Source organism: Haliotis rufescens, unplaced genomic scaffold (assembly GCF_023055435.1).
Source record: "Haliotis rufescens isolate VD_foot unplaced genomic scaffold, xgHalRufe1.0.p SCAF_10, whole genome shotgun sequence".
NCBI classification, from domain to species: Eukaryota; Metazoa; Mollusca; class Gastropoda; order Lepetellida; family Haliotidae; genus Haliotis; species Haliotis rufescens.
Genome location: NW_025963780.1, coordinates 44,101,844 through 44,123,823, shown reverse-complemented (window position 1 = coordinate 44,123,823; position 21,980 = coordinate 44,101,844). Strand labels below are relative to the sequence as shown.

Sequence of the window (21,980 nt, the reverse complement as noted above, 5' to 3'; positions counted from 1 at the left end):
TCACATGTTTTTCATAACATCAAACATAATAAAGAACAAATGAAGTAGTTTACACTATGTACTATGTGGAATAATATGAGTGAGCGATTTTAACGCAGCTTTGAACAGAATTTCACTGAATCATGGCGTGTCAGCTTAGTTTGGAAGGAAACCAGAACTGATGTAGGTCAAAGCCTTTTACGACATTGGAAGTACACGCCACCGCTGGTATGATGCTGACAAAAACAAGACACATTAATGAGTGAGTGAGTGAGTGAGTGAGTGAGTGAGTGAGTGAGTTGGGTTTGACGCCGCTTTTAACACTAGTCCAGTTCGTCTCTTATAATTTAGTACAAAAGCTTGCAACAATGAAAGAATGGGCAAAAATAGAAAAGTCAAAGTGCCTGTACACCATTACACGATACACAGTGGTATAACATGCAACGCCAGAGAGTAATCAGTCCCGATTTATCTTCCCAAACAGATTCCACTGACATTAATAGGCAAAATAGTGATGACATCAGGTGTACGTGAAAAAGGAAAGGTGTGTCCTGAGGTACCGGCAGCACCCGCCACTCTCACAAGAAAGTAAGGGTTTGTTTGTTGCAGTGCTCTTGTAATACGACGGTGGCAAGTTAACAATCAAATCTTGACACTCCACTGATAATGGACCAGACAATCCAGTGTCACCATATTGCGTTTACTGATTTAGACGAAACTAAAAACTGCGTAAAGAGAAGGGGGGGGGGGGGGGGGGGGGGTGCATAATGGAAGCTTATAACATTAAGTTTATAATGGACACTACTCACTGTGAACACATTCAAACGTGAATGTTACATAGTCTTCACCAGCAGTGTGCTGCATGTTACCACCAGGTGGAGACAGCTGACATTTTGTAGCGGCCGTGCACGTGTTCACAAAGTTCAGGTAGTAGTGACCCGGGAGTTCGTTCTTCATAGCAGGAAGGCAGTAATCCCTCAAGCTATCATTCTCACGCTGCTGACAGCAACGTCTTTCGTCTACTCCCTTCTGTCTTAAGTTTGCTCCAGTTATTTCACTGTGACATGTGACGTCAGAGGACACCCCGAGTGTAAACATGGTAGGAAGAAGCATCTCTGTAGCGGCACACGGAGGATCGACCATCAACATGAAGTTGTAACAGGCAGTCTTGTTTCTCAGGCCAGAGACAGCTGTACACAGAACTGTGAAGGCAAATTGATACTGAAGACTTGTTTTAAATGGTATTTACGATAGTGGGTCGTTAACTACAATGAGATACTAGTATCTGGACAGCCGATATACCCCGTCAACTCACTCAATATAAATTGTCAATGCAAGAGAATAAGCCCTAGCCTTTTGAAGCAGATATTCCGCTTACACTGACAATTAGGTCAAAACCCTATATATTTACTTACAAGTATGTTATGTTTATCCCAGTAAATGAAAACACAAACCTGAGATATGAATAGGACTTTTTGTCGTTACTTTTAATTTTCGTACTGCAGCATGATTCATTCAAAGACATTTTACATGCAATTCGATATTGCTGACTGTAATATTCACTGACTTATTTAATACCGGCTGTACGTTGCAAAAGTGCCGGTTTGTTTGTAGCCTAAGCAAATTAAATATACAGTGGGTCATAATCTTAGAATCCCCGACCAGCGGTTCCTAACACAGTTGAGGGCTCAACAACGACGTGGGATGTCCTAGAACACTTGGATAGTGGAATGGCATCCGTACAAACTATCTGATTCACGAGCATGACATCGTTACATCTTCAAATGCCAACAATTTCCACCAGAAACCATCTTCACGAGGCCATGGAGTTAACTGACTACAAAAGACCAGTTTCCACCCTTGCCGAACTAGGCTGAAATTCCTGGGCTCGATTATAGCGCCACCAGTGGCTATTACGAGTTGTGTCCCTTCTAAGTCTCTCCTATAGTCCAATCTGATTCCACCTCTCGTATCACTTGCATTTGTTTCAAACAAAATGGCGGCGCCCAGTCTAGACGATCTGATCGATAATCAATATCTATACTGCGATAAAACAGGTCTTACATCGCGAAGTGCATCAAATCACGCGAGCACTTTGATTTAAAACATGAAAAGATCTGGAAATATCTGTTGACAACGAGGTGACGGTGCACATGATTTGCAAATCCTGCATTCGACCGAAATCTGCAGTTTACAAACCGGATTTCGATTTCGTTGCGCGATCATGATTGGACTATGCATAGACTCGTTAGTCCAGCCAAACTGTAACTCCATAATACAAGCCTAGGTCGGCAAGGATGGAAACTGGACTTGTGGAGTTAGTTAACTCCCTTGCTTCGGGAAGATGACCAGAAACTCGAACTTAGCAAGCCGTTATAAATTTCAGTCGGTTGTTAAGCTCTGCGTATTTTCAGTGTCTAATGTTCCCTCTCCAAATCAATCTACGATTAGCTGTACATATTGCTGCCATCTTACAGAGTATGAATGAATCTGAATCTGATTAACAGTTTGTTAAACTACTTCAACAATACACCGCTAACTTTAGACGAATGACAATAATTTTATGGAATTGTGTCTACCTTGTCAAGTAATGCCTATCAAACAATTCAACTTTAGACGGTGTTTGTATAAATACTGTAACTGTCACAGTAAAACACTAATGACATCGTAAACATATCATTCTTAACACTGAATTAATGCTATCATTTCTCATAAAATAATCACAACATACCTTGCAGTGTTATCCATATCAGCAGAAAGTGCGATGCCTGCCACGTCGTCCACATGCTGTTGAGGTTCAGGTCTGGAGAAACATTCGTTCAGCTGATCGGTATTGGGGACTATAGGATGGTTAAAACAGTGACTTTGGTAACACGTTACTGATCATACAGTTCTGTGATACAAACATATAGAGTGAGATGTGAGAACAACTCTTTACTTTTTAATTAAGTTGCATAATACACTGGCTCTGATTAGTAGAATACACAAGTGTATAGGGTATAGCAATTATAGTGTCAAATTTGTTCAGGATTTGCAACAGAGAGATTTTTAATAGCAGTAAGGATTATGTTTCACCAAATTATAAATCTATAAGGATGACAATTTTTACATGACATGTACCTTCTGGATGACACATTAGGTCAAGGAAACGTCGGATGAGATACATCACAAAACATGACGAACAATACCGTCACGTGTGTGTGCATAAATGTTCACTGACGCATAACCGGGTTTATTACCCATGTGGGCCCAAATATGCAGTGTAATAACTTTTTGATATTTGTACAGTGTGCAATATGCGATTCTCGAAGCTGATGTGTCAGTGGAACAAAGATTAATTTTCATTGGACAACGGAACTATTTTTTTCTCATCCCATTCATTCACAAATCCACGCCTTTCCCTACAGATGTTTTACGTGCTACAATCTCGAGATTTTTAAGACAAGACACATAGTTTCATATAAACAACATGATTACACATTATCATTTTTTTTTTTTTATTTCACATGGTTTTCATTTTACAGTAAAAACCAAAACTACGTCCCCGTTTGTAAACAAATATGGCTGGCCATTTGAGACCTGTAAAAGTAAATGACCCTGTTAAAGCGGACGGAGATCTGACTGACATGAAAAGTTATTCGTATAATTCAACCTCTGAACACATTTAATGTCTTTGTTGTCAAAACTGCATATGGCCAGATTGAAGTTCCAAAATTCAGATTGTGATGGTGCCGGAAACTGTTTCTAGGGCGCCAAGATCATCCCCACCAAGTCCTGGTTTGCGTCTGTGTTAGAGGGCTAGCTGTTTGATGGGTTTTTCGATCCCCCGAATCCAAAAACCGGACTTTGTAAAGACAGGTTTGCCTTTGTGAACGATGATGACATCGATAACTGCCAATGAAAATGAAAACACAATGAAAAAGACTAAACTAGACAAGTTGATATGAACTTAGTTCACAAATGTAAACAGGTAAGAAAAACACGACAAATATGACTACTCACACTTTCAACGATGGCATGAGAATAAAAACAAATTCATTTTGCAACAACACTTAGACTTTCCGAAAGACATCATATAGACACACTATTTCGTACAATTTTGTAACGTTGTGTGAAGAAATAAGGACGTGACACTTTTTTATACAATGTATACGTTTTTCGTAACCACGACGTCTGCAAAGTAAGGCGCTGAGCGGTATGCAGGCTGACTGACGTCCGGGGACCATATGACTATGAGGGTGAATGACACAGGAAAGGTGCAACTAAACATTATTATTTGAAAATTTATCATTTCGGCATGCACATCAGACAGTTCAGAATTCGAACATAGCATAGAGTGTTACCTTAGCGACATGATTACCAGCATCTGGTTGCGAAATCGATGCACTTTGCTGAACTTGGAGAGGTTTTGAAATCAAAACAAAAATAATTAAAAATACAAGGAAAAGAAAACTTACCCAAGCGAGCTGATCCTGTGTCCGATATTGAACTAAATGAACTCCGTGAATGCGGACACCTTAGCACCAAGTCTCCAGATACCGTGTTTTTCTATCAACAGGTATTCGACCATTATGAATCACATCAAAATATCAACAAACTCTCGTCATCTGACTGTGTCCACTCCGTTTGACAAATCCTCCTGAAATCTCACATCCACATGTTTCCCATCAGTGACACTTATCTCAAATCACACACGATGTTCATTAGGCATAAACTTGTTGTCCGGATTAAACTGTAACGCCGGTTCTCTTACCATTCCTGGTTTCGGCTGTCTCATATCTGGGTCAAGTCGGGTCATTCATTCCGACACTGTGACAGCAATCGTACTTTTCAAAGTTTACCTTCTTTTCGTAACTTTTCTCTAACAAACAAAACTTCTGTACATTCCGTCTATGTTGTTGTAATAGGTTTTGGCTTTTTTGTCAAATGACATAAACAAATTGACAGGTTTTCCGTGTTTCCTCTTCTCAATGTGAAATGCATGTATCTGCCGATGCACGACGGGGGCTGTCTGTCAGTGACGAGATCTTGTCAAAACAAGCTTTGATTAAAAACCCTGATGAACCTTTTTGGAAACCTGTCTTCTTTATCAATGCTAGATAGTGTACGCTGTGTAAATCGGACAGAAATATAACAGTCTGCAATAATGTGATCTTTACAATTTTTTAACAGAACTATATTTTTCACGCGTAACAAAACGTTAAGTGAGTAATGCGGTTGGAATGAGTGGACAGTGTTTTTTCACACGCGGATTGATACAAAACAGCTGATTCTTGATCGGCGACAGTTGACTGTTTTTTTCTTGGAACATGTCTTTAATATGAATATGGGTAATAAATAGAATAACCCACTCGGTACGAGTCATTACGGAAAATATGTCACTCGTGACAGATTTTCCGTAATCACTCGTACCTCGGGGGTTATTCTATAAGTATTTTAGGTCAAAAGTAATCCCGATATCCAGCTGATGGAAACCACCCTTTTGGGGCCTGATTGGTGCATTTAATACATGAAATACTAAGGTTTCTGTGGGTTAACGTGAAACGAAGACACCCAACATATGTCCAACGTACCTCACTACCGACATCCTGCATTATTGATCAGTTCACATGACAAGTTTCAATCATTGTTTTGTCTGAATGTAACAACGTACCTTCCTCTGAGTGTATTGCCTGATGAGCCACATATGTCCAACTTCACCATGAATAGCTGACACACAAACAATGTCATGCAATGAACGCCGTTACTTCCTTGTTAAAAGCGCAGACGCAGTGTATCTATTATCTTATCAGCCGCTTTAAACTGTGTCATGTGTAATAGTTAACGGCTATCGTGTTTTGGGGGCCAGTTGGCCAAGTTGCCTCAGTTTAAGGTGTGCCTGATACTAAAGTTAGTTTAATATTAACACTGATACTAATACATGTACATAATAAAGTAGATACTATTACATTCAAGACTTTCAATCTTCAGCAGCACATTTAAATAGCATGTTTACACTCCAGAGATTTAACATTGCGGAAGTACATTCAAGTAATGTTTCCCCATCAGGCTTGTATAAGTGTCTTAAATGTTTGCAGTGATTTTTTCCGAGTTTCGTGTCATTGGAATACATGTCATTTGTTCTACATGTGCTGAGGGAATGGTGGACATCTGCACAGGTATTTGGACGGAACTCCTCGACAAAGAGAAGCACTTGGTAACATTCTCCTTTCTAGTGTTATCTTTTCACAGGGGAGTATAATGCTGCGGAACACACGAAGGTCCTAATATTGTACACCAACTTTAATGGCGGTATCGTTGTCACCATACGGAGCTTGCTTTTGGGGCGGTTGGGTAGCCTAGTGGTTAAAGCGTTCGCTCGTCACGCCGAAGACCTGGATTCGATTCCAGACGTGGGTACAATGTGTGAAGCCCATTTCTAGTGTCCCCCGCCGTGATATTGCTGGAATATTCCTGAAAGCTGCGTATAACCATACTCACTCACTCACTGGAACTTGCTTTTCATGAGCAATCATGTTTAATGCGCGTGCGAAAGACCATAATTATTTCACATATAAAAAATGTTTGAGGCATTAATTGTATTTTGTAATGGTTGAGTAAACTTGCAAATATAGGACTAAAAATGGGGAATGAATACTTCATTTCATAGAGATGCCTTCACTTCAGTCAATACCCGTGGGGATTCCGCGTGAGAATAAAAGTTCCCAGCAACCTATGTTAAGAGGTGACTAAATGGATCGCGCGGTCAGGCTCAGCGACTTGGTCATGTATACAAATAATCATACAAATACACTTAAATTGATATCAATCAGTCATGTTTACTGCATGGAATGCCTTAGGTTCGAATACAGAGACTACAAATTCACGTTCGGAGCTAAGTTATATAAGTTTAAATTTGAAATCTTATAAACTCCTATTTCATCAAGATGTGTTTAATTGTTAATAATTGTGTTTAATAACAGACCTTGGAGCAGGGATGATCAAGTTGTCTGAGCCGCCATAAGTCGCCGTGCAGGGTTGTGCCCCTTAGTTGTGACTGGAACCTATGCTCGAGGGTTAGAATCCTAGTTTTGTACTGATTTTGTTCCTTGGTGTGTTTGCGAGTTGTTCAGCATCATACCCATACTCGTGGGTTTTACCATGGTGGTAAACGCCTAAGACATGCATCCCTTCCAACAACAAGCTGACACGCGGTAATACACAAATAAAGTTTTCAACATTATTTCACCAAATATGTTTCGGCAAGATGGTTTATTGAGTTTACGTTATTTATTACCGATACTTGGCGGTAAGTTTTCAACTGTATAATGCTTCACATAGGAGGTATATTTGAATTAGGTAGGTATATGGAAGTATACGCATTATACAAAAAAAATTGATATTCGTCAGTTCACAATAACGCGAATCAATGATGCAAGTTCCTATTGTCTATTCAATATCCTAAAACAGACACAACCTGTGCACAGGCAAGCTGTTGAGAACAATCAGTCCCGATTAACAACTAATTCGATTTCCTCCACTACGTCCTATACTTTTATTTATACATCTGTATTTGCATATCCCATTTTTTCCTAGCAGTGTTTGGTGCAACCAGCCAGTGTCCAAAACCCTGGTGTATCATGAAACGCTCTACCGTTCAGTCCTCGTGATCTAACATTCTGACAATTCAGGGCATAACCATCATGAAAAACACAACATATGATGCCAAGACATGTTTTATTTCGGTTCCATGTCAAGAACTGTCTTATACTGGATTTTATTCGTCTGTTATAAGTCCACAAACAGGACCATCTAGCCGATATCATGAATGTACATGTCACAACCAGTAGCTCTTCCAGATCATTGTTTTCTGTCGGTATGAAATAAGAGGTCAATTAATAAAAAAAACAATGTACGTGTACATCAATCCCTCTTGACGAATTTATAAAACTAGGAGGGGGCGGCACGGGGGCACGTAGTTGCAGCAGGAAGATCGAAAGCCGTTGTCAACGAGAGTTGCATCACAAGGTTATCTGAACGGCACTGGTCTTGTAGAATGTTACTATACTTTGTTGGTTCTTGTGGCCAGTATCGGACATTTGATACCGACACCGCATCTAACCCCCGCTGTAGAATAAACAGTTATTTGTGCATCATTTATATAATTATAAGGGATGCAGAAGTGGGATGGTGTATCATGCGACAACGGACGGCCCTGTCAGATGTTCAATAACTGCTGAGCAGTCTTCAAATTTAATCGTAGGTTCTAACACCGTTATCAAGTTAGTGATGATAACTAGCTTGATAACGGTGTTAGAACCTACACCGAAACGTCGCTCCTTATTGTACTAAAGATGTTGTTCATCCATGTTTCTTGTCCTTACCTAACTTTCTTTTAGGTGAGTGACGTGTACATACAAGAGTAAATGACCCTAATAACATACTGAAATCCTGTATCGACTCTTCGGGTTTCGTAACAGTCTACGCTAACAATAAACAGCCAGGCGATATATAGTTGTAGGTGTACGTCGTAATTGTGGGACAGGCCAAGCATCATACGGCTGGTCAGAAACGCTCAACCAACAATCCTCAAACACCATGACGATTGTATGCAGATATACTGAAGACATACACGAAGAGTGTAGGTTGAGTAAATTTATATTTCTTTCTCTAGTTTCAAAATGTCTACACCAGAGAATAACCCTTCTCGATTATCTACCTAAACAGATTCCATTGGGTGCAGAAGGCAAACTAGTGGTATATGAATGGATCAGTGATGACGTGAAGAATCGCCGGGCTGTCAAACAAGTCACCGTCTGAACCACCTGATCCATTGAAGTAAGTGCCAGTAAGTACGGAGGTGTGAAAACTCTCTGCAAAGGCCGCAGTATGGGATAGCTTCGCTCACAATGTTGACAAGCAATGTGTTGTATTAAGTAAATGCTTCTGAATGTCCTCCTTAAAACCGAAGGGGAAATTCACGATGGGAAAACCGAAAGAATGCCTCTTGTCCAGCTTGGTACAGAGTTTGCAGTCAGTTTAATTCATGTACGAAAGAGTTCTTACATGCAGTTTAAGAGAATATATATCAGGATATTTTAATTCAAAGAGTAACTATATCAAAATTAACAACCAAATTCGAAGAAGCGCTAAAATATTCTGACATTATTTACATGAATGTGGGTCCGCTTTTGTGTCCACCGCCGCCATACGGTGGGGATATTGACATTACCGATAACTCAATGAATTTACTCTTGCAACTCTATAAATCAATATCAGCAACTAAGCTATACAATAGTCATTCAGAAGTGAAAACGCCAACCAAAAGGAACAGGAATAAGTATCTGTAATATTATGCTCATATTTTATTGATTGTAATATTCATAAGAGGTGTTAGCATATGTTGGCGCGCTGGTAGGTCGGACTGTAGTGTACGTATGTTCTTCTTCCATAGTTGAGGTTGTGTTGTAAACATCTGCACCATTCTTCCTTGTCTTCCGTTGATAGAAACACCTGTGAAATAAAGGTTTCCACAATAGCTATATATTCAACATCGTAAGCACAAGGATGGTCAGGTAGAGCAACGTTAACAAAATTAATCGTAATATATATAAGTTGAAACGTTTGTAAGTTGTTGCTCATACACAGAATAAAAAAAACAGAATTCAATAAATATTTATAATTTGTTGGCAACTGATATACCAAATAAAAGAAATAACAGGATTTACCTCGACATTATCCAACCCAAAACAAAGCCAACGATCAGAACAGCCACGGATACGCCTAGCGCTATGGGCACACCTGTACAAGATGATAAAAACCACCATATCATTATCTTGCAATATATTTGTCTGTTTGTTGTTTAACGCCGTACCCAGCAATATTCTAGCTATATGGCGGCCGTTGGAAAGTAATTGAGTCTGGACCAGACAATCCAATGATTGACATCATGAGCATCAACCCACACCATTGGGATACGGTGACGTGCAACATTAACCAAGTCATCGAGCCTCTTACGACAAGCATAGTCGCTTTGACGGCAAGCATGGGTTGCAGAAGACCGATTCTAATCCGTATCTTTACGGGTCTCTCAATATGACAACGATAATGGGTTATTGTTGTTGTTTGGTATAGTTGTTGGCTTTCTGGAGTCACTCTGCAGCTGTAGTGTCAGGGGAGAGTTTGAATTGTAAGACTGCCAAACCAGTGGCTTGCAAACAACCAGTCACCTGCCGTGTTCACCTGTGTTCATGAGTCGTACACATGTCGAACAAATGGACACTCGCCTTTCACGACAAGCGCAATTGACATATGATGTTACTTGAATGTCAAGCAATATCAGATGAATGATAAAATCAATAACAGTTTCTGACTCTGAATACAACTGGCAGGAATATTTAATCGAGTATATCAACTTCGTAGGTTCGTGCTTATGGACTAATGTTCTGTTTATGTCCAAGATTTATTGGTTCTGTTCAGCGTCAGAAAATTCGGATTCTCGAATTCTAAGGGGAACATACATGTAACCGCTACCGGTGTGTGTTTGCTGGAGGCATTATTGGAGGTCTGTGTAGTAGTAGTGGCAGTGGTAGCAGCAACATTAGTAGTTGTAGTTGAGGTTGTTGATGTCGTAGTAGTTGAGGCAGACGATGAAGTAGTTGATGCAGACGTTGAAGTAGTTGACGTGGTAGTTGATGCAGACGTTGAAGTAGTTGGTGTTAACGTTGAAGTAGTTGATGGAGTAGTTGATGGAGTAGTTGATGCAGACGTTGGGCAGTTCAGTGACACATCTGAAGGTATGTTGGATCCACAGACGACGGTAACATTCTCACCTGTATCCGCTACAAATTTAGAGTTCATGACATTGTGACAATACCTGGGATCATGTACAATATTCAGGCCCTCGTTCAGTAACCATGTACGTTTATATGTGCGCACCAACTGTCATTGATAGGGGTATTATTTCCTGTGATAAAAAGGTTCATGGTGGTTTTCGTCAATACTTTGGCATTCGATCGAGTTAAATGATATTTGGTCTCCAGGCTTAGATTCATAGTGGAAGAAGACGTGATACAAGTTCAACACATGACCTGTTTTCATTCATCTGACTTTAATACAACATTGAGAAAAACTGAATAATCAGACAGCTGATAACAAACCATAAAATCCTCCTATATATTGATATATGGTGTTCGAGGATTCAGAATACATGTTTTACGGGGGAAACGCTTCATTTTCCAAATATATTCCTCACTCATAATGACTAGAAACACCCACAAGTATTTTGCCACTGATGTGATAATTATTCATGGATTTGTCGCAAAGGTGTCCGAAGAAACACCTTTACAGCAGTGTACACTTATTGTAGAAGACATTTTCAAACTTTTAGCATATATCTTAGAAACAGTAAAGGTGTTTATCACTTATTTGCCTCTTACCTTTCGCTCGTATCCACAGAAATTCTTTTTCTTGACCTCCAGGATCGACTGTCATGAATATTGACATGTTAACATAGTTCGACTTGCTCTCAAACATTGCGCTGGAACAGTTTCTTGATGCAGGTTGGTTCTTACAGTCCACCCTGGTTGACACATCCCCATCAGTGAAGTCCACAACGCAGGCGGGTGACACAACTCGTGTTGCAGCAAGTTGTATTATGACATGGGAGTTACATCCATGAGAGTATGCTAGACAGTAAGCATGGGCCTCCCCGTCATGTTGGTCGTTGTACAGGTACACCTCCTGTCCTGTGTGTGTGGAATCACGTTGGATGTGCAGCACAGTGTCCTCTGAAAAGGTTGGCCAAGTCATTGAAGTTCGGTACACTTCTAACACGACCGTCGTGTACTACTTAATATTCCTTGTAAATGGGTATTCAAAGCAATATCCATTGTCCGCATGATTTAAAAAACACATCAAAGATAAAAAGGAACGGATGATGTTTCTTACACAATGTAATATATGGAACAATAGATTTATTTTCCCTCTTCCCTTTCAAGCCTGAGTGAGTGAGTGTAACGCAGCTTTAAACAGTATTTCAGTAAAATCACGGCGAGTCAGCTTAGTCAGCTAAGTCAGTGCAAATGACATACGCCAAGCAGCTGATTAGATATAGACATAGCACAAGTCGCAGTGGGGAGTGGACAGCGAGTGAGCACACGACTACCTAATAAAACACGAAGTACGAAACAAAAATCGCTTTTGCTTGTGACGGTCAGAAATATAAATATACATCAATCGGAACTGAACAATTCTGAAAGAGTCTCCCTGAAGCTCTCAGCATTCCATGGAAATGATATCCGGAGCTTCACTGGCGTCCGTAACCTCGCGAGTTCACTTTTCGATCACCAAACAGAGGACAGAGAATCGTTGTTGTTATTCTAGAGAGATTGATGACATGGTCGCCTTCAATTATATGTCTTTATTTAGCACGTATTCAACACAACGGGGAGTTAGTTAAGACCACAGGATGGAATTGGATTCAGTTAACTAGGTACGAACTCGTCAGGAAATATTCGGTTGTCAATACATATTTGCAGATCTGTTTAGACTTTCAAGACATTATGAAATGAAATGTATAACAGTATTATCATGTGAAAATATAAAATATTATAATAATTATGTTTAATCATAAAGTAATACATGTTTCTAATCGGACGTTAATCGAACGTTGGGCCAACGTTTATTTGCTGAAACTGTTGGGCCAACTTTGCTCTATTTACATTTTACATGGTTACATTTATAGCGTCCTAGAAGATATATATAGCCATGCCCCCATTTCATTCAAAGTAGCCGTGAAATGGACAAACCACTTTTTGAAAGTGGTAGTTCTTTGAAGTAGCAAATTAACAGTCTGCGTTATGACTGTCAGCAAACATCCCGACCCCGAAATAAGTGACGTGTATGACCAGTTATACTTTATTTTACTTCATTAACATGCAACAATGAAGGAATTGGCAACAAATATAGTACAAGACTTTCACTGCACTGCATGTGTTCTGCATGACGAAGTTGGTGCTGTCTCTGTCATTATTAGGTCCCCAGCAACTGATGCTGGTCATAACAGGCGGGTGGTCAGGCTCGTTGACTTAGTCCATGGCGTGTCGTCCTACCATAATGGTGTGGCTCGTGGTTCACAAATTCCAACACTGCATTGACTGTTCCAGATTTGAAAATTTACAGGCCGCCATCATATAACTGACATATTGCTGAGTGCGGCGATAAACAACAAACGAACAAACACTACGTGCATGTACAATGGGTTGAAACAACTGACAACATGCTGTACGGTCTATCATAACAAACACAACGTACAGTGGATTCCAATGACTTACTATATCACACGCTATGCGGGCTTTCATAACATGCAAGTCAAGCTCATTAGAAGTCCTGTCACGTTATATCTGACTTATATACGTAGCTTAATTTATAATGGACACTACTCACTGTGCACACATTCAAACGTGAATGTGACATAGTCTTCACCAGCAGTGTGCTGCACTTTACTACCAGATGAAGACAGCTGACATGTTGCAGCGGCCGTGCACGTGTTCACAAAGTCCAGGTAGTAGTGATCCGGGAGTTGGTTCTTCATGGCAGGGAGGCAGTAATCTGTCACTGTATCATTCTCACGCTGTTGACAGCAACGTCTGATTTCGTCTTCTCCCTTCTGTCTTAAGCTTGTTCCAGTTATTTCACTGTGACATGTGACGTCAGAGGACACCCCGAGTGTAAACATGGTAGGAAGAAGCATCTCTGTAGCGGCACACGGAGGATCGACCATCAACGGGAAGTTGTAACAGGCAGTCCTTTCTCTCAGGCCAGAGACAGCTGGACATAGAACTGTGAATGCAAATTGACTGAGACTAAAGTGTGAGTGAATTAAAACTTAAAGTCACATTGACAATATTTCAGTCATACAGTGACGAGAGAAAGATTGAGACTGAAGACTAGTCTACGGTAGTTTTGGCACATCCATCCATCGTCAACTCAGTGCCTGCTCATTAAAATGGCTTTTACGGTAGTGGGTCGTCACCTACAATAAGAGATCTAGACAGCTGAATAACATTTGTCTCATCCGATCCATACCTCGTCAACTCACTGTGCCTAGCCACATGCAGCAGAAACTGCACATACACTCTGACAACAAGGTTTGCAAAACCATATACCTTTCATGTTTATCGTTTTACGTTATGTTTATCCTAATTGAGAAAACGCAAACTTGGTACATTCATAGAATTATGAGTAGTTTGGTTGCAATTTCCGTAACTTGTACCATAGCATAATTCATTCACGGAAATGTTACTTGCAATTCGCTATTGATGACTGTAACATTCACTCATTTGTAATTGGCTATACCGTGATACTCATGGCATTAGTGCCTGCTAAAACAAATTAACTTTGCAGTGGAAAGGCCAAGGATCATAATCTTGGGATTCAAGTCCCCGACCAACACGTAAGGGTGCAGTGTCACCCCTGCCCCAACCCCTCACAGACATGGAGTTAACGAGCATGCTCTTTATGTCAATAATGGTAGTATTTGGAATATATCAACCTGTTTCTGAATAGTCCAGCTTTCTCTCGGCGGTCTGTAAATAATCAAGTGGCTATTAGCTTCATTCCACTTTGTAGGGGTACGATGACACGCAAACAAACAAACCACCAATCCTCACCACCGTTACATCCCCGTCGCCTCTTACAGCACGCAGTGAGTCCTAGGGACGGACCCAGGTCCCCACGTGTACATCCTGACTAATGTAATAATGAAATGTTTTAGATAGTTTATTTAGTATATGCAGGGGATATTGATAAATATCGATTTTACGAATTTCAAATAACTATCTGATATCAACTTTCAATTGATTATCTATTATGGTATTCCAATTTTTTTAAATATCCATAATTATAGTGTGAAACTCACCAAGTCTTTCGAGGGGTTAAGTTGTTTTTTACACAGTTTCGACATCTTCTAACCTAAATATATATAGTTTGAGCCAAATACGGAAAAATGCTTGTAAATGAATCGCATCTTGAATATATATCTCAATAATCATGTAAGTACAGAACTGGATGAGAGCTCCTATCGAAGACATGAAAAACTAAAATTGTTGTGATTTATCAGCTGCCCTTCCCTGTTAAGCCAGAACATAGCTAAGGACATTGTCCGGTGATCCCAGCTCCCATGAGATCAAGGTGTATGTATGTCAGTCGTGCAGAAACCAAAGTCACGGTCGATTTCTATCAGGAATCTATGTCCGGAGTAGGCTATTGCAGTTGCTGGCTATTTGGGCGATACACATACCATGCAGTGCCACGTTACCTGTAGATTAGAAGGTGCTACTGCATTTGGATCAGAACGCACATTCTATCATGTCACAGATGTTAAATTTACTTTGGTTGAGTCCAATGCTTTGACCCGGCTGTCGATTTGAATTATGTAAACACCGAAAATAATCTTAAAATATAGTATGAATCTGTATTAGCTACTCAAACACGTTTCTTTTTACAGCAATGTACTTCACTCGCGTCACCTTATGCACTTCACAGATTAATACCACAACGTAATCGAAGCTTTTTTAATGAATATGTTGCCTATCTTACCAGACATCTCTGATTCGTATACAGGTAAATGGCATCGGTAAAGGACATAGAAGATGCATTTTGCAAACTATGTTATTTACCATCTATTGCATTGTATCATTGTATCTCCAAATACCAACCATTTCCTACCAAAAATTACATTATATCCCAGAAACTCCAACTGGGCAAGCCTTTATATATTTCATTCGGTTGTTAAAATATCTTCCTATGTTTAATATCGAGTGTTCTATCTACAAGTTCAATCTACATTTAGCTATACATAAGACTGTCATCTTATTGAGGATAAACGTGATAAATGTAACATTTTGATAAACTCAACCAATCATCTCAACGTTTAGAGCACTGAATTCGTACACAATAGATTCCATGATTCCTTCATAAACATTACCACAAGATACCTTGAAGTATAATCCATGTCACGAGTAAGAGGGATCCTCGCCACTTCCTCCACATGTTGGTGTGGTCTAGGTCTGGAGAAACACCCATTCAGATGCTCGGTATCAGGGTCTATACGTTCATAAAAACATTGATATTGATCACACCGCTAAAAAATAACCACAAATATCGAGAGTGACAACGCCTAAGTTTATAATTTAGTTGCATGATACACTGGCTCTGTTCTGTAGAGTACACAAGTTTATGGAGTATGATAATTATAGTATCAACTTTGTTCCAGATTTTCAATAGCTGCTTGAATTTTGTTTTATCAAAAAAATTTAAACGTGTATCTGGATTTCACATTCTATTATATGTCACGTGCGGGTCTAGATTACACATGAACACTCGGAAATGTCGAATGAGTCACATGGTAAGAAATAAATAAACTATTTTCCGGTAAAAAACAAATTGTAAATGCAAGAACAACCAGTCTAAATTACCTTTAGAAATAGATTCCATTTTGAGTAAAGAGCAAAATTGATGTGAAAACTATAAGGATGGACTTCTAAAAATCAGTCATGACCCCATATCGCAAAACATAATGCAAAAGAACATGAAACAAACATATTCACTGACGCATACATGTACCCGTGTGCTCGTACGGATGAAATGCAAAATAGACATATATTCGAAAGCAACAGTTCATCAGGAATGGCAGTAAAGTTACTTATTAATAGATACCAACTCGTCACCATAATTTCAGACATTTTCATAAAGTAGCGAAAAAGTTGTTTCACACACTGTCATGTAATTGTCGGTGCTTCAATGCCTGTTGTTACAATGGGGTCGAGGAACACAGGGGTAGTCTCAAAACGTTTATTCTGAAATATTTTCATTGTCACTGTCAACTGAAATAATAATGTGACCGACAATTGCATGATCTTAACCATCTCTTTTACAATATGAAGCTTGATTTCCGGCCCCAACTTTGTCAGCGCATCCCCTCGGATTTGCAATAATCATAAACGTCCAATACCAAGGTTTTCAGATCATCTGTGAATTTCATCATGTACCGCATTGTAATGAAAAATTGAGCTCGTTCTGTTTATTGTATTATTTGCATTTGGAATTAGCTGAATAGTAATACCAAGAACATCACTAACATTGCTTTAAGAAGAGTTTACAGATTCTCATTGTATATTCCGTTTAATAACTACTACATACTACGCTTCTGATTTAGACTTTTCCATTGAAAGATATTATAGAAAACACTGTAGTAGGTTGATCTGATACTCGAGATATCAGTGCAGACCCCCTTGTAACAACAGGCATTAAAACACCAAGAATTAAATGAGTGTTGTTTAAACATCTTTTGCTACCCTTCATGACTGTCTCAAATTATGGATACTGGTTGGTGTGGACAAATAAAAAACTTTCATGCCATATAAGGCAAAGTGTTGCTGTCGGATTAATATCTGTTTTGCATTCATCGGTTCGATATGGCAGTAAACGGTCTTAAGTGTGTATCCGATGTTATTCGCAAGGAATCCGGTGGATTGATAACACCTTATCCGGGGGGTGTTCTGAGCCTCACACAGAACGACTTGACCTACTGATATTAAAATTTATATATTAAAATGTTTTATCGGAGCCAGATCTCTCTCTCTTTCTCTCTCTCTCTCTCTCTCTCTCTCTCTCTCTCTCTCTCTCTCTCTCTCTCTCTCTCTTTCTCTCTCTCTCTCTCTCAAGCTGAATTGTGAATATACCGCTATGGTATCATGCAAAGTACATTCATTCTTTTTGAGGCTCAGAACTTATCAAACCTTATAAGTTTAGTTTAGTTTCTGATGTTATCCACCAGGAATTCAGCAAATGGAAACCACCCTTTTGGGACCTGTACATGAAACCATGTGAAGGTGTATCTGAGGGTTAACATAGACCGAAGACGGCTCCAATGTATGTCGATATCCAACGTACCTCACTACCAACACCCTGCATCACTTGGTAGTTCACGTGGTACGTTGTAATCATTGTTTTACAGTGTCATCTTAATGTAACAACCTGTCCTACCTCTGATAGACCGCCTCCGTGGTCTAGTGGTAGAGCGTCCGCCCGGAGAGCGGAAGGTCCAGGGTTCGATCCCCGACCGCGTCATACCAAAAGACGTTAAAAGATGGTACTTGTTCTTACCATGTCTGGCGCTCAGCATTAAGGGGCGAAAACAAGGACTGGTCGGCTCGGAGTCAGTGTACTGTGCCCTGAGTATGATATTCATGTTAAACTGCGTCATGGTATCTCAGTGAGCTAGCACTATAAATCGGCATCAGTCCGGACTAGTACAAGCAGCCACACAAACACACACACGTACATGCACGTCGCTATATAATCGCAATAATCTTCGACGCGACGTTAAACCCTATTTCACCTCACCTTCAGCTCCCACCTCTGATTGTATTGCCTGATGATCCAACTGCATCCAACTTCACATCAAACAGCTGACACACAATTAAATCCATGCAAGTAACGGGATGACTTCCTTGTTATAAGCGCGGACGCATAGTTACACAGGTATCTATTATCTTATCAGTTTTAAACTGTGTCATGTGTAATACTCGTCAACGGCTGTTTCATGACTGTGTTGGGAGTGTGGGTGGCAGAGTTGCCTCCCTTTCATGTGGGTGCTGAATAACAATGTAAATTTAATATCAACTGCCAATATTTGTCTATACAAAACACTAATACATATGTTTTAATAATCATCAACAGGCATTGCTACACTCGTGTCCTTCATCCGCATATTTATATTTAATTTTGTTGAATATTCCAGATATTAGAAATTACGGAAACACACTCGAGTAATAGTATTTTTTTTAACCGACAGGCATGTACATGTTTAAGTGGTTTTTTTCGAGTTACGTATCATTTGAATATTTGTACCAGAAACCTCATCAAAAACTGAAACATTGTTTATGAGAATGCTTTTCTCAATAAGACGTAATCATACTATTTTGACTCAGGCAACTAAGTTATTTTACAAGTGGTGTCAAGGATCATGTGTTTATGCATTATACATGTATTACGAGTAACATTTCCAATAATCTAATTCAAAGAAGTTTGGAAGAAGGAGAAAGTGTTAAATACTCAACATGGAATCATTCAGGAACACCTGTGTCAATCCTTCACCTTACCTGTGTCAGTCCTTCACCTTTCCTGTGTCAATCCTTCACCTTTCCTGTGTCAATCCTTCACCTTTCCTGTGTCAATCCTTCACCTAGCCTGTGTCAATCCTTCACCTAGCCTGTGTCAATCCTTCGCCTTACCTGTGTCAATCCTTCACCTTACCTGTGTCAATCCTTCACCTTACCTGTGTCAATCCTTCACCTTACCTGTGTCAGTCCTTCATCTTACCTGTGTCAATCCTTCACCTTACCTGTGTCAATCCTTCACCTTACCTGTGTCAGTCCTTCACCTTACCTGTGTCAGTCCTTCACCTTACCTGTGTCAATCCTTCACCTTACCTGTGTCAGTCCTTCACCTTACCTGTGTCAGTCCTTCACCTTACCTGTGTCAATCCTTCACCTTACCTGTGTCAACCCTTCACCTTACCTGTGTCAATCCTTCACCTAACCTGTGTCAGTCCTTCACCTTACCTGTGTCAATCCTTCACCTTACCTGTGTCAATCCTTCACCTTACCTGTGTCAATCCTTCACCTTACCTGTGTCAACCCTTCACCTTACCTGTGTCAATCCTTCACCTTACCTGTGTCAATCCTTCACCTTACCTGTGTCATTCCCTCACCTTACCTGTGTCAATCCTTCACCTTACCTGTGTCAGTCATTCACCTTACCTGTGTCAATCCTTCATCTTACCTGTGTCAGTCCTTAACCTTACCTGTGTCAGTCATACACCTTACCTGTGTCAATCCTTCACCTTACCTGTGTCAATCCTTCACCTCACCTGTGTCAATCCTTCACCTTACCTGTGTCAGTCCTTCACCTTACCTGTGTCAATCCTTCACCTTACCTGTGTCAATCCTTCACCTTACCTGTGTCAATCCTTCACCTTACCTGTGTCTATAACATCGTGTGTTTTAAATATATACCCCTTTAACTAGTATTCACGAATATTACAGTCGGTGTTACCTTCATCAAGACGAACTGCTTCTCTGTGATATACAGTTGAAAGATTATAATGCAACCTGTGTGGACATAATTAGTCTTTGGGCTGAATAGCATATTGTTTCGTTGAAAAGAGCAGTATGTGCAAAGTCAGTATGTTCAAGTGTCAACGACACACACGTCAGCCCAAGCATCGCAGGGAGTTCCATTGGCGGCACAGGCCTCTACTGTCGCAGTCCCGTCTGTATAGCCTCGTGGGCCAGGTAGAGTTTCTCGTCAGACAGGGAGGAGTTGGACTTAGACATGGACGTGTCTTTTTATGTAGAACGAGGTCAGTAAGTGTAACACCATTACCTGACGAAGAATCTATATGTGTGTATGCATACATACGAGAAAGTAAATACATATGGAGTATATGTAACATCAATGAGAGGACAATGAGAATTTATATCAACGTACTGTATGTAAAAGATGCTTTAACAATTTATGTAAAGGAATATGTTTATTAACTGATCATGTTTAGTCTCATTTACATGTAATACATAAGAACAAATTTCAATTTTGAATTTTAAAATCCATGCAATGATTAAGTACAGCAGTATGGTGATACTACATAGAATTTAGCTTCTAGAAAGAGAACAAATAATACGCTATTGTGTACTAGCTTAGATCAAAAGAGGTATGGTATGCAGATGTACAGATTGCCAGACACACAATTGTATTTTAGGGACAACTGTTACCAATATGATGGTCCTAGGTTCTTGGTATACAATTCACTGTAATGACCAAAACGTGCTCCGTCATAGAAGGACGACAAAATCTGCGTTGGTTATCCTTGCTGTTCAATTAACAACATTCGCCATTCCGGGTCCTGTCACGAAGTGGTCTTTGGCGTCCTCCCGCAGCATCTCTGAGACAACTGGCATCACTGTAATCACGCTGCTAAATTGTTGTTCAGAAATAATGCAAATAATGTTAGTATCAACTATAAAATTCCAGTTTCAACACTAGCCGAACGAGGCTGGAATTACATAGTTATATTTTGGGTGGTCTGAGGAATCTATGCATTGTCCACTCAAAATCGTGTTACAAAGTCAATCGTAAATTGACATGCAGATTTCAGGCCATTGCAGAATTTGCAATGCATGTGTACCATCACCTCAGCATCAACAGATATTAAAAAAATATTTCATGTTTTTAAACAAGTAAGTCTAATGATTTGATACACTACGTGAAGTAAGACCCGTTTCATTATAATATAGATCTTGATTGTAGATCAGATCTTCTAGACAAGGCGGCGCCATTTTGTTTGAAGCTAATGCAAGTGATATCAGAGTGGAATCTGATTGGTCAGTAGGAGAGAGGCAGAAGGGACATAACTCGTAATAGCCGCTGGTGGCGCTACGATTGAACCCAAAAATTCAGGCGTAGTTCGGCAAGGGTGGAAACTGGGCTGTTACAGTCAGTTAACTCTCTTGCCTGGGGAAGATGCCCTAGTAATGACACATGAGTTTCACTGCTTTGCACAATAATCAAATCTCATGCAAATGATTTAAACGTTTTGATATCGTGGTATCTTATTCTAATATTAGGGCTATTCAACATTCTCCAAATATTTCCACAGTCATAAACAATCTCTACTCGCTCGCTATTTTTCATTTGCATTTCATAACCGGAGTCGCCAAAGCGCAAGACGTATGTACCAAAGGCACAAGCAACATATTTCAACCATGGGAAGCTTTCAGTAAATGAATAAATAATATATACCCCAGCAATGTAAGAATTGGCAGAATGATATTCCTAATCTAATAATCGTTCACACCGAATGAGTGTCTGCTGACTATATTAACAATAGAGTAAGATCTGATAGTTGCATTTAGTTGTCTTCCTTGAACGTCGAATTGAGTCGAACACAGTGTTATCCA

General features: G+C 39.8%; 1 protein-coding gene across 5 annotated transcripts in view; it reads right to left on the bottom strand.

The window, feature by feature from the left end:
- Nucleotides 1-21,980, bottom strand: part of LOC124120909 — a 53,197-nt gene that overhangs the window by 6,312 nt on the left and 24,905 nt on the right. The window contains exons 2-4 of one of the 5 annotated variants that reach the window (XM_048391224.1): nt 15,957-16,065; nt 13,405-13,800; nt 11,397-11,747 (exon numbers count right to left, since the gene is read on the bottom strand). In XM_048391224.1, the coding sequence (XP_048247181.1) occupies nt 11,397-11,747; nt 13,405-13,800; nt 15,957-16,044 (835 nt within the window). In that variant the 5' untranslated portion in view covers nt 16,045-16,065. Of the gene's footprint in view, nt 1-788; nt 1,182-2,710; nt 2,820-5,632; nt 5,728-11,396; nt 11,748-13,404; nt 13,801-15,956; nt 16,066-18,366; nt 18,480-21,980 lie in introns of those variants that run through there. The other 4 variants (XM_048391211.1, XM_048391220.1, XM_048391225.1 and 1 more) reach the window with 4 other exon arrangements.